At 51.4% G+C, this 11,331-nt stretch overlaps 1 protein-coding gene across 2 annotated transcripts in view; it reads right to left on the bottom strand.

Moving 5' to 3' along the window:
• Positions 1–1,803: 1,803 nt before the first annotated feature.
• The window catches only part of RHOBTB2 (Rho related BTB domain containing 2), a 28,495-nt gene continuing 18,967 nt past the window's right edge, over positions 1,804–11,331 (bottom strand). For both annotated transcript variants that reach the window (XM_060653267.2, XM_060653268.3), the window contains 4 exons: positions 10,366–10,516; positions 6,789–6,877; positions 5,864–5,969; positions 1,804–4,559 (listed from right to left, as the gene is read on the bottom strand). In XM_060653267.2, the coding sequence (XP_060509250.1) occupies positions 4,342–4,559; positions 5,864–5,969; positions 6,789–6,877; positions 10,366–10,516 (564 nt within the window). In that variant the 3' untranslated portion in view covers positions 1,804–4,341. The remainder of the gene's footprint in view (positions 4,560–5,863; positions 5,970–6,788; positions 6,878–10,365; positions 10,517–11,331) is intronic.

Here is an 11,331-nt window from a genome sequence, read left to right as displayed (position 1 = left end):
AGACCCTCCACCGGCAAAAAGATTATGACTCGCTGGAAGCGTGGATGATGGTTAGCATTTTTTAGCAATAAGGTATTTTTTAATGAATACATTGTTTTGGACATAATGCTATTGCACAGTTAATAGACTACAGTATAGTGTAGACATAACTTTGGATGCACTGGGAAACCAAATAATTCATTTCACTCACGTTATTGTGATCGTCGCTTTATCGGGGTGGTCTGGAAGCGAACCTGCAGTATCTCCAAGGAATGCCCGCTCAAGTTTGCGTGTGCACTGCGAGTTGTTTTAGGGTGGCATTCTTTTCTTTTTTTTCTTTTTTCTTTTTTTTTTTAATTTTTTTTTTAACGTTTATTTTTGAGACAGAGAGAGACAGAGCATGAATGGGGGAGGGTCAGAGAGAGGGAGACACAGAATCCGAAACAGGCTCCAGGCTCTGACCGTCAGCACAGAACCCGACGCCGGGCTCGAATTCACGGACCGCGAGATCGTGACCTGAGCCGAAGTCGGCCGCTTAACCGACTGAGCCACCCAGGCGCCCCGGGTGGCATTCTTTTCAATTCGTGGCACTTTGTCCTCCTAACAGCGTCGCACGTTTTACTTGCATTTATTATAAGATGCAGTCATGTCAGATGTGTACATTTACTTATGTGTAACTATTAAGGCTACAAGATGTGTATCTTCCATTTTTATATTTTTGTATAGATTTATATGAGCATGAAGAACCTTCTGAAATGTACTCATTAGTTGGATTACCCAAGTCACCTGAATGGGAGGAGGACACCATGAAATGAGGAATACAAAGGGGGAAGATGGAAAAAGCCCACTTCTAGGGGTGGCACTGGTGGGTTCGGTGCTCCCTCATACCCAGTTAGCGCTTTCCAGGATTAGACGACCAGAAACTTCTAAAGTGCCCACTCTTTTCAACATGATAATTTTGTGGCTGTATGAGTATTTATGTTATTTCTAGGCAGATGGTTCCAAGTAAGGAGAGTGAGGGGAAGTGGTATCCACGTGCAGCCCCGTGTTTGGGTGCTCCCAAACACACTGAGGGCAGTCAGGCGTGGGCCTCCTTCTCACCTATGGATGGGGTGGGGGCGGTGGATGGGTTAGATCTGAGCGGCAAATAGGTTCTATGTCATGTCACTGCACGTCACAGGAGTAACCCTTCAGCCCCATTTTCCTTCTCCAGTCCTTCCAGCATATCTATATTCCAGTCATGGCGGGATAATGTTATAGAGGTCATGCTCGGGGCTGTTGGTTTTTTCCATCTCAAAGGTCTGTGTGTCCCCAGACTGGTATGGCTGGACCCAAATTGGAATCGCCTGAACGTCTGGGCACTTTCAGGGTCTCGGTGTTCTAGTAGAGTTCTGTGGGGGCACAACCCTCACGGCCTTGCTGTTTGTCTCTCTCCCACTTCCTTCCGGAGGCCCCGCCCTGTCCCTTCCCTTTCCTGGAAGAGGTGAGTGTTTCCTGCCTCTGCTGTCCCTTCTGTGTGGGGCACTGTATCTTCAGAAGGAGCCAGGAAGTTTTGTCAGTCAAGGTTCAGCTCACCTGTCCCTTTCCCAAGAGGACTTGAGCGCCCATCCAAAGGATTAGCCTCATCAGTGTTTGTCATGCTTACTCATTTAAGGTAAGCTGCGTCAGAGGACGAAGCCGATCCAGTCCAAATGGCACTTGGCGCTCAATAGGCACTTGATACGTGTTTCATTAGTGATTGGTGTTCTTTCGTGCTTCTCTCCAGTGGAAGGTGCCACCTTTGAAGAGGTTGTTGGACAATATCAAACAATACAAGGAAGGCCATTAGGTACAAAATACTCATGTATTTATGAATTCATGACCAAATTAAATATGAAACCTTATATAAAAAGAGGTGTGTGTGTTTTTTCTCCCCCACCCTCCCAGTCTCCACTAAAGCAGCTTTGAGTGACACAAGTACAGGGGTGTGTGTTCTTGTGGCTTGCCCTTCCTGTCTCCCGGGGGACTGGAATTAAGCCCCTCCTCCCTCCCTCCCCCCTGGGAGGACACTAGCCCTGGCCTGGCTCCCCCAAGCCTCCCCAGGTGGCATCTCTGGCTTGCCCCTGGGCCTGCTGGGTTCCCACAGAGCAGCTAGGAAGAGGCAGCGGGTCCCTGAGGGGTGAGCCCACCCTGGTTGCTGGGGTGGTCCTGTGGCTCCTCTGCTGTGGGCTTCCTGCACCTCCTGGGCCACCCTGACTTTCCCTCCCCTTGGCCTTCCTGCATCCTCATCAGTGGGCCACACTGCTCAGCCCTGCAAGCTCGCAGACACCCATTTCCCCTCCCCTTGGACGTGAGGTCTCTGTCCTCCCTCTCATCAAGAGTTCCTGGGAGGCCCCGGGCCCCACCTCTGGCTCCCTTCTCCAAGAGCCAAGGTGCAGAGTTGCACCCCCCTTGCACACTCCCTCCTGCCCCTGCTCGTTGGCTCATCAAGTCAACCTCGCCCTGAAGCCAAGGGTGAGAACTCAGCAGGCAGGAGCACAGGTCTTGCTTGCCAGCCAGCCAGCCTAGAGAAGGGGAGGCAGCCACGGCTCTGGAGAAGTCTGCAGCTCAGACAACAGAGGTCACGGCCACTCCAGACCTGCCACGTCCTGCTCTTTCTCCTGATGACTTACCATCAAATCTCTAGGTCTTGGCACCACAAAGCTGTTGCAGACTTTTCCTCGGTTTCTGGGTTTGCTTGATCCCAGACCTAAAGCCAGGGTCTTGCTGGTGGAGGGCACCCCAGGGTTCCACCCATCATCAGTGGGACTCTGACTTTTAAGTCTAAAAATGGTGTGGGGGGTGAAATATGGGTCAGGATCACGAAACAGGGAGAGGTCAGTTGTGGCCCAGCTTTTCCCCATGGAGCTGCAAGCTGCTGTCTTAACCCCCACAATCCTCCAGTCTTGTCCCTCTCTTCCTGGGACTGCCCTTGCTTTGCCCCCTCCTTCCCTTTTACCCCAAACCACCGCTAAGTGAGGTTATGTCCTGTGCTCCTTCATTACAGGGACTCCTATTCTCCAAGTTGGTGTCCTTTCCCCTGACCTTTGACCCCCAACACATTCACATCCTGTGAAGTCACTCTCTGAAGTCGAGGGGGATAACTGACTCTCAAGATGGGCAAAGTAGGGGTCCAATGCCACGTTTGAGCCCTGAGACCACCCCGCCCCTGCCCCTGAAGCCTCAATCCCAGCATGTTAAGTCAGAACTTCTGCTGTCCTCTGAGCAAGCCTGCAGGGCCAGGGCATCCTCAGTCACAGCCGGTGACAAGTCCTTGCCTGACAGGCACTGAATCAATTCTACAACCTAAACTTCTATGTCATCAAACATGGAGGCCCCTGTGCGTAAGCTATACAGGATCTTCTTGTATTTTTCTTTCTTTGAGGGAATAGAGAGGCTAAAGTGTTTTGGTTGGTGGTGATTTTGTTGTTGTTTGGGTTTTTTTTTTTTTTTTTTTTTTTTTGCTAATTTGGCCCCACCGTGCTAAGAAGCCATGCTAACCAGAGGCAGGAGGAGGAGCCCAGGAGAGCCTGGGGTTGCTGCGCCCAGACCCCACCACCCACGTTCTCCTCTCCCCCTGTCCCAGCTGTTTCCTTTGGTTCCCACCTCAGGATCTGAGTGGGGAGGGATGGGGGAGGGAGAAGTTTCCCACTGCACCAAGAGGCACGGCTCCGAGGCCTGAAGCTCTGAACAGTCTCTGCCATCCTTTATCAGGCCCAGACGCCTATCACCTAGGGAGGGCGGGATGGTTGCAGAGTGCAAGCCTTCCACCTGCGGCCTCGGCAGCTGCACCCCAGGATGTGGAAGCCTGGAGTTGGGCTGAAGGCTTAATTTCTACCCTGACTTCTCCAGTGAGGATCTGAGTAGGCGCCGTGTGGAAATGCCCACAAAACATCTGCAACCCTCAGGTCCACTGATGGAAAAAAGTGGCCAAGAGAGACAGGACCTTCCCTGCGCGCTGCTGCGTCCTGGGAGGGGGCCGCCTCCACAGACCAAGACACATAGCCTCATGGCCGGGAGAGTTTCGCTCGGGTGCCAGCGTTCTCCAACCCAGAGTCAGATGCCAGAGCTCTCCATTCCTTCCCTGCTCCCCATCTCCCAGCAATCGTCCGCCTCCTGCCCTGCTTTGGAACTGGGGACCCCCGCAGGGGTCCCTGTCCTGATCCACAAGGCCCCCCTCCTCTCTTGCTGAGCTATCTTGGCTGGTGAGAACAGCCCTGCCCTTAGGGTCCTGGTTACGCGGGTCCCCTTGTCCCTGGGAGGTGGAGGGGACGATGCAGAAGAGCAGAGGGGCGAAGGCAAGTGGGGAGAACAGCAGCGGGATCGGGAGAGGGTGGCAGCGTCTCAGACCACAGCCGAGGAGGAAGATGGGGACGACGAGGAGGCCGCAGAAGAGGACGGTGAGGACGGACTGTTCCAGAACAGCCACCGCCGCTTGGGCTGCCGTTTCAGGTGGAGATAGTCCTCCTTCTCACGTTCCTTCCGTGCCCGCTGGTAGTGATCTTCTTCCTTTAGGTACCAGACAGGCGGCCACCGGTGCTTCTCAAAATACTCCTGGTTTTCTGGAGCAGAACAGTAGGGCCGTAGTTAGAGGGCAGGAGAAGGGGAGAGAGGAGGGCTGGGGCGTGGAGGGTGTCCAAGGGATGCCCGCGGTGGCCCCCACACTACCATGGGGACTTGCAGCGGCCCCCATCCGGGTATCAGCCCTGCCTTCAGAGCCCCCGGTGCAGGTGCAGGGCTTCCTGAAGAAAGTCAATGCCAGCAGTGGGGCCGACAGCGTTGGGAAAAGGTCCTTCTACTATGCTGCACTTTAAAGGCAGAGGGCACACCCAGATGGGCTTCACATGCCCTGGCAATGAACTAGGCTGGGACGGAGAACGAGGAGGGAGGAAGGCAGCAGGGTGCTGGGCATGGCACAGGTAGTTGGTGGAGCTGGGTTCTGAGGGAAGCATCGGGAAGGAGGGCTGCAGGAGTACAAAGAGGGTCAGCCTTTAAAGGAAAGTCTAGGCTGAGGGGTTCGGACTGATCCTGGAAGGCGTGAGGGGGCATGCAAGGTTTAGACCAGGGCAGTGATGTGGCTGGAGCTGTGCCCTACACAGAAAATGCCACAAGGGTGCAAAGGAGAGACCAAGGGTAGGAGGACGGGAGGGTGCAGGGACAGCCTGGCAGCAGGGAGGAGGGCACCACAGCATGGAGGGTGTCCAGTGGAGACCTGAAGAAATGGCTGGCAGGAACCTGGGGAGGCCAAAACATCTCTCCCCGGGGCTCGGGCAATTCCTTTCGGGTGCCAGGACTTTGAGACATTCATTAAGCAGAGGTAGGACCGCAGGGACCTCAGAGGATACCAGGACCTGTGTTGTCCAAGCTGTGCCCTTTCTAAGTTGTGAAATCAACGTGGTGGGTCATGAGCAGCATTTAAAAACAATTTGTATAGTTTTTTATATGTGTACCAGTTCCCAACATAAAATGCATTTCTTATTGTGGAGTCTTGTCTGAAAAATACCAACTCTGGAAAAAAAAAAATCAAGTCTGAAATACCAAAATACCAAAACAACTAAAAAACACACAAAAAAACCCAAGTCTGAAAAACACCAAAAGTCCAACACCCTCTTTGTACTCGTGAGAAATAGAAGCCCAGAGAAGTTAAGTGAATCGCTCAACATCCCCAGCTGCCCTGCCCTTTGCCTGGGCTTCCCTCTGCTTGGCTGGATACACCTTTGCAGGCTGCTCCCCACCCGCAAGGTCAAGTTCAGCCCAAGGATCTTTGGCAGCCGTCAGATGCCCTCGGGTCGAGTCAGAGATCTGGACCCAGGTTGAAGCCCCTTCAGCAGACGGGTGGAGCAAAGGTCCTGCAGGAGATGCTCACCTGGGGACATGGCCTTCATGTCTCGCGGGAACTTGCGGCACACGTTGTTGTAATTGGTGCAGATGTGGTGAAGACACCAGTCGGCCAACTGGTACGCACAGTGGAACTGGGGACAAATAGGAGAGCATCTATGCTGGAACCCCAGGGCAGGGTCTGCACAGACACCTAGTGCTGTCTTCAGAGCCACAGCTTTGGTGTAGACAGGCAATGGCCTTGCAGTTGTAAAGGGCCCATCTCGAGAGGCAAACCCACGCAAAAGTGTAAGAAAACATTTACTTTGCTCTTTGGCACCACCACCACCATCACGTCACCTCTGTCCTGCCCCCAGCATCCAGGACATCCACAGCTGTGTGTGGTGCCTTCCTATCGTGTCCGTCCTCCTTAGATCCCACCCCAGAGATGCCCCCCTCCTCCCATCAGGGACCAAAGCAGTCTACACTAAGGTGTAGACACCCAGGCTTAGAGAGCTGACCTTCCCAGCTGCGTCTAAATGCCTCAGAGCCGCAACTCCAACTTCATCAACTAACTTCTGGTGGTAGAATTCCTACACTCAGAGGGCCGAAGTGGGAGATTTCACTTGTTTGTTTGGGGATGAGGAGGTGGACAGCTAATATTAGAGGAAGGGTCCTCAATGACCGAAGGCAGGCTGAAACCATGTCTACACGCGAGACTGGGCTTCCTTCCCCTGCCTTATGGTTGCATGATGCCTCAGTCCCTTCCCGCCATGGCCAGCCTCTCCTCTCGGCATGTCAGAGTATATCCTCTGGCAGGAAGGATGAGACGGGCTCTGCCGAATCAGGGAACCAAGTCTAAAAATGGGCTCCCTTCCTGCCCACCACCTCCCAGGCTTCCCCAGTCGCTGCCAATGAGCATACAGAGCCCAGAGTCAAGAATGTTGGAGAGATCCCTTCCCCAGCCGTCATACCTGAGCCAGTTCTAGGAACACAAGGACATCTCCATCAATGTCCACCATCATCTGAGTTGCTTCCATCAGCCCGGTCACTGTGTACTGCTCTGTGACACACACAGCCAGGAATTAGCCGAAGAACCACATGAGTGGATATGTACTCATTTATACCCTCCGGCAGGGACCCCACTGCAGGGCAAAGAGAGATGAGGCCAGGTGGAAGTCCCAACGGGCCGAGAAAGGCCATAGCCAATTTAAGTCTGCTCCCACCCGTGAGGAAATTGGGATTACAGCAAGACTTTCCCAGTGCAGTGGGGATGGGGAGTGAAGGTGGATGTCAGGATCATGTAAGAGAATTGTTCAAACTACGTATGTCGCACCCAGTAGTCTGATATATGTAGGGTAAAAGCCCCCAGTGGAACCAGCCGTTGATACGGACGGGAGACGGCAGTAAGTCTCAGAGTTCTCTCTTTTGCCAAGAACTACAAAGTAGAACTATGAATTAAACCTAAGTGTTCGTATTAATTTAGATTTGTGTACAAATTGTGTACTAACCTTACATTTTATGTTAACACATTTACATTGAAAAAGTAAACACTCTTAATCCTGAAGTTTAACTGTATCAGTATAGACTCATGAGGTATCTTTAAAATATACTTCCCAGCTCAGTCCATGGAAAAAACCTAGAAACAAGAGCTCGAAATGATACATTGGTAATGGGCATCCCTCATGCACAGATTATAGTCTGGAAATACCATTTCCTATAAGAAGCAGACTTCTTAGAGAAATGGCTGATTCCAGGTCCAGGGCAGGAAATGTACAAAACGAACCTGGAACATCTTGTCATTCCACATAACCAGAAAGCTCACTCCGATGCCAACTTGAAGAGATCCCTGCTGGCAAAAGGTGCGGTGCAGTACTTTAGCGTTAATAAAGTAACTGCAATTATTTGAAACCGATCAAGTACATTCAAATCTAAAAGTTGGTAGTAATCCTTAAAAATAAAAACTAACGGGGCACTCTCCAAAGGTGATGGGAACCATATGTATCTTGAAATCTGGTCAGTGAAGAGGAAACAGTCAAGCATACACCTGCCCCTCCTGTATGAAACCATACTACTCGGTAAACAAAAAGTAGGAGGGAAGCTTCTCTCCTTTTAGAAGGATTCCAACAGATAAAGAAGGAATGCCTGAATTGGAATATTACCATTTCACACCACCTAATAAATCAGCGGACCCATTGACACTCAGTGGCTGCTAACATCGCAAAAAGAGAGAAAGCTTCTTGATGAGAAACAGAAATGGGGCACCTGGCTGGCTCAGTCAGTGGAGCATGTGACTCTTGATCTTGGGGTTGTGAGTTCGAACGCCACGTTGGGTGTAGAGATTACTTAAAAATAAAATCTTAACAAACAAACAAACAAACAAAACAAAAACAACCTATGAAGTAGTTTTAGCAAAAGAAAATTGAATACGAATCTGATCTAGCCTCTAGAACCAATGACCGATCAGTGAAATCTAGATTTTCTAGAACATCAGTGGGCTTTTCCCAATAGATAAGTTGCAAGGGGGAAAAAAATCATGGACAAGGAACCTTTAGATTAGAAGAAACTTAAAAGGCATATAAAAAATAAGACCATGCTATAGTGTTTAAGGGTGCACACTTAGAAGATAAAACTATGAAGAGTAAGGCAGTGAGGCCATAAAAAATACCCTACAAAAGACTAATAGGTAAAGTGTTACTCCTGAGGAGGGAGAAGGACCTGGCACTCGGGTGGACAGGCAGGGGGCTTCTGCTGTGGCTGGCAAGGGCCTAGCTCCTGATATGGGTCATTTGAGTCTATAATAATTCATGAAGCTAAACATATAGTTCATGTATTTGTGTTATACTGAACAATAAGAAGTTTTAAGCTTGAATTAATAACTTCATAGAAAGCATACCTCATGAAACATAAAGCATCACCAACTGTACCACGCTCAACACTTGCTGCTAATCCGTGACAAGGTACATACACAACACATGCTTGTATGTTTTGTAGTGTTTATGGGCCATTTCCCAGGACGAGTCATTCAACGGTATTTTCTACAAGCCTTTCCATGTGACAGTGCAGTGTAATATTTTTGATGGCTCACTTGTTTCTGATTGCCCACCATGCTAAGGCAAACTTACAGAAATATCTTTATACATATTTTGCCTTTGGGTCATTTCTTTGGAGATAGTCTTTCAAAAAAGTTGAATTACTCGGTCCAAGAGTTCGGGAGCTGTCTGTGCTCTGTGAAGACCACACCTCTTTTCACAGGCAGTCCTGGTGGACTTACTGTTTCAGCTGTGATCTTTAGAAGCCTCTCTCTTGCTCCCCACCCTAAAGCCCTCTGTGTCTCCAACTAGGCTCCCAACTAACATTCCAATTCTTTTTTTTTTTTTTTTTTAACGTTTATTTATCATTGAGAGACAGAGAGAGACAGACCATGAGCAGGGGAGGGGCAGAGAGAGAGGGAGACACACAATCTGAAGCAGGCTCCAGGCTCTGAACTGTCGGCACAGAGCCCGATGTGGGGCTCGAACTCACGAACCGCGAGATCATGACCTGAGCCGAAGTCGGACGCTTAACCGACTGAGCCATCCAGGCGCCCCTAACATTCCAATTCTGATCGGCGACTTCTTCCTTCTTCCTACGACCAAGCCCCATCTTATTTATAACTAATTTCTCATCACGGTTTTGCTGTTTTCCTCATCTGTAAGTCCCAGTCTTCATCACCTGTACAGTGCCCCAGCAGCCCTAATGCTAGGTCCTTCCCTTAGTCTCAGCTCAATATCTTAGGCCCTGCTCTCTGCCCCCTGACCTGCCCAAGAACATGAACCCCGATATCAACACCAGCACAGGCACCAACACCAACACCAACACAGCACAAATGCCAATTCCAACCTCAACGGGAGCCTTCTGCCTGCTTGCATCACTGGCCCCAGACCCCCTTCATCTGGACCATTCCTGTCCTGCAGCCCCTTGGCGCCCAACAGCCTGCTGCTCAGTGTCCCTGTTGCCTCAGGCCCTGCTCCACCCCGAGGACCTCTGCATTTGGCCTTTTCTAAAAGCTGAGCTCTCATGGTCTTTCAAGGAACTAGGCAGGTCAATGTTTATTGTCTGTTTCTGGAAGAAGAACCAGAAAGCGAAGGTGGAAGAGAAGGAGGAGGAAGAGAAGAAGGAAGAGAAGAGAAAAGAAAGAAGGCAGAGGAGGAGGAGAAGGACCCAAGAAGGGATGGGGAGTGAGGAACTGCGTTCTATTCCTCTTGACTTGAGCTTGCCAGAGTGAGACCCAGCTGGGAGAACACCAGGCGCTGTCATCTGCTGGAGACAAGACGGTTGGGCCCAAAACCCTTCGCGGAGAGCCTACAATGTGACACCACCAAGCACGTCTCTCTCACTTCTTTACATCTGTGTCCTCTCCAAACCCCAAGACGCATCGACATATTTCACTGGGTGTAAACACATTCCCTGGGTGCTAGCAGCCTGTCCCTTGGGAGGAGACAGGCGAGAGAAGAAATAATGACTTCTGGGGGTTTCCCTGGCTTCTCCCCCAGGGAGATCCTCGCGTACCTGTGAGGGCAACCAAGTGTGGCAGGCAGAGGCGGTTGGCCAAGATGATGAGCTTCATGTCGTCCAGGTCGGGACTGGAGGTGAACATGCCCGTGTAGAGGTATTCCAGCACTGCCCTCATGCAGCTCTTGCTCGTGTAAGGAAACACCACCTGCAGGGGGAAGGAAGACAGAGGGCCTCAGTGAGGTCCAGCTTTTGGGAAGGAGGAACTCAGGTCTGAGAAACTCAAAAGGCCCTGGCCCACACAGGCCGGGCTCCCCCAGGCTGGCCAGCCATCCCGCCGCTGCCCCTGTGCCGACTCGGGAAGCCCTCAAAGGCCTGCATCCCAGAGCAAAACCTTGCATGGAGCCCATGTGCTGACAGCACCAGTGAGCAGGGCTCTGAAAGCTTTTAATGGGACCTAGATTCTCACTGGCATGCTTCCAAAGCCATGCTGGCTTGGAAGGTGTTTGAAGGAATCCTTCCTTTCACCTGAACCCACACCCCAGCCCCTCCTGGCCTTGCAGAGGGCAGTGCGAGAGGGATCGGCTTCTCTCTGGCTGCCTGAAGAGGCTGCTTTGGGCCTCTGGGATCTCTTCAGAGCAGTGCTGCAACAAAAACTGCTTTCTCATCAGGCACAGGTCTCCCCAGGCGGCGTGCGAATCGTCTGGAGCTTTGAAGCTGCTTCTATGGTACCCAGAAGTGCGCAGGGCTGGCCGCCCCTGGGGCTCCGGGGAGCGCCTGGTCTCACACTCACAGAAACCAATCCCACTCACGCTTCAAGGTTCAGAGACCAACTCGCATCTCAATCCCTCCACTTAGCCTTCCGGAAGGGCTTCCTTCCCAGAAATGTTAAGAAATTCCTATTCTGTGTCACAGGACGCTATGCTGTGTTAGTCCTAGTGCAGTCTTTCGCTCAAGTGTTTGGTGAGCTCTACTGAGGGACCAGTGTGGATGGGGGGTGGGGTGGGGTGGGGACGATTTGGC

This window comes from Panthera onca, chromosome B1 (genome assembly GCF_046562875.1).
Source record: "Panthera onca isolate mPanOnc1 chromosome B1, mPanOnc1 haplotype 2, whole genome shotgun sequence".
Taxonomy (NCBI): Eukaryota; Metazoa; Chordata; class Mammalia; order Carnivora; family Felidae; genus Panthera; species Panthera onca.
Note: the sequence above shows the minus strand (reverse complement) of the source record. Positions and strands in the feature narration are given on the sequence as shown.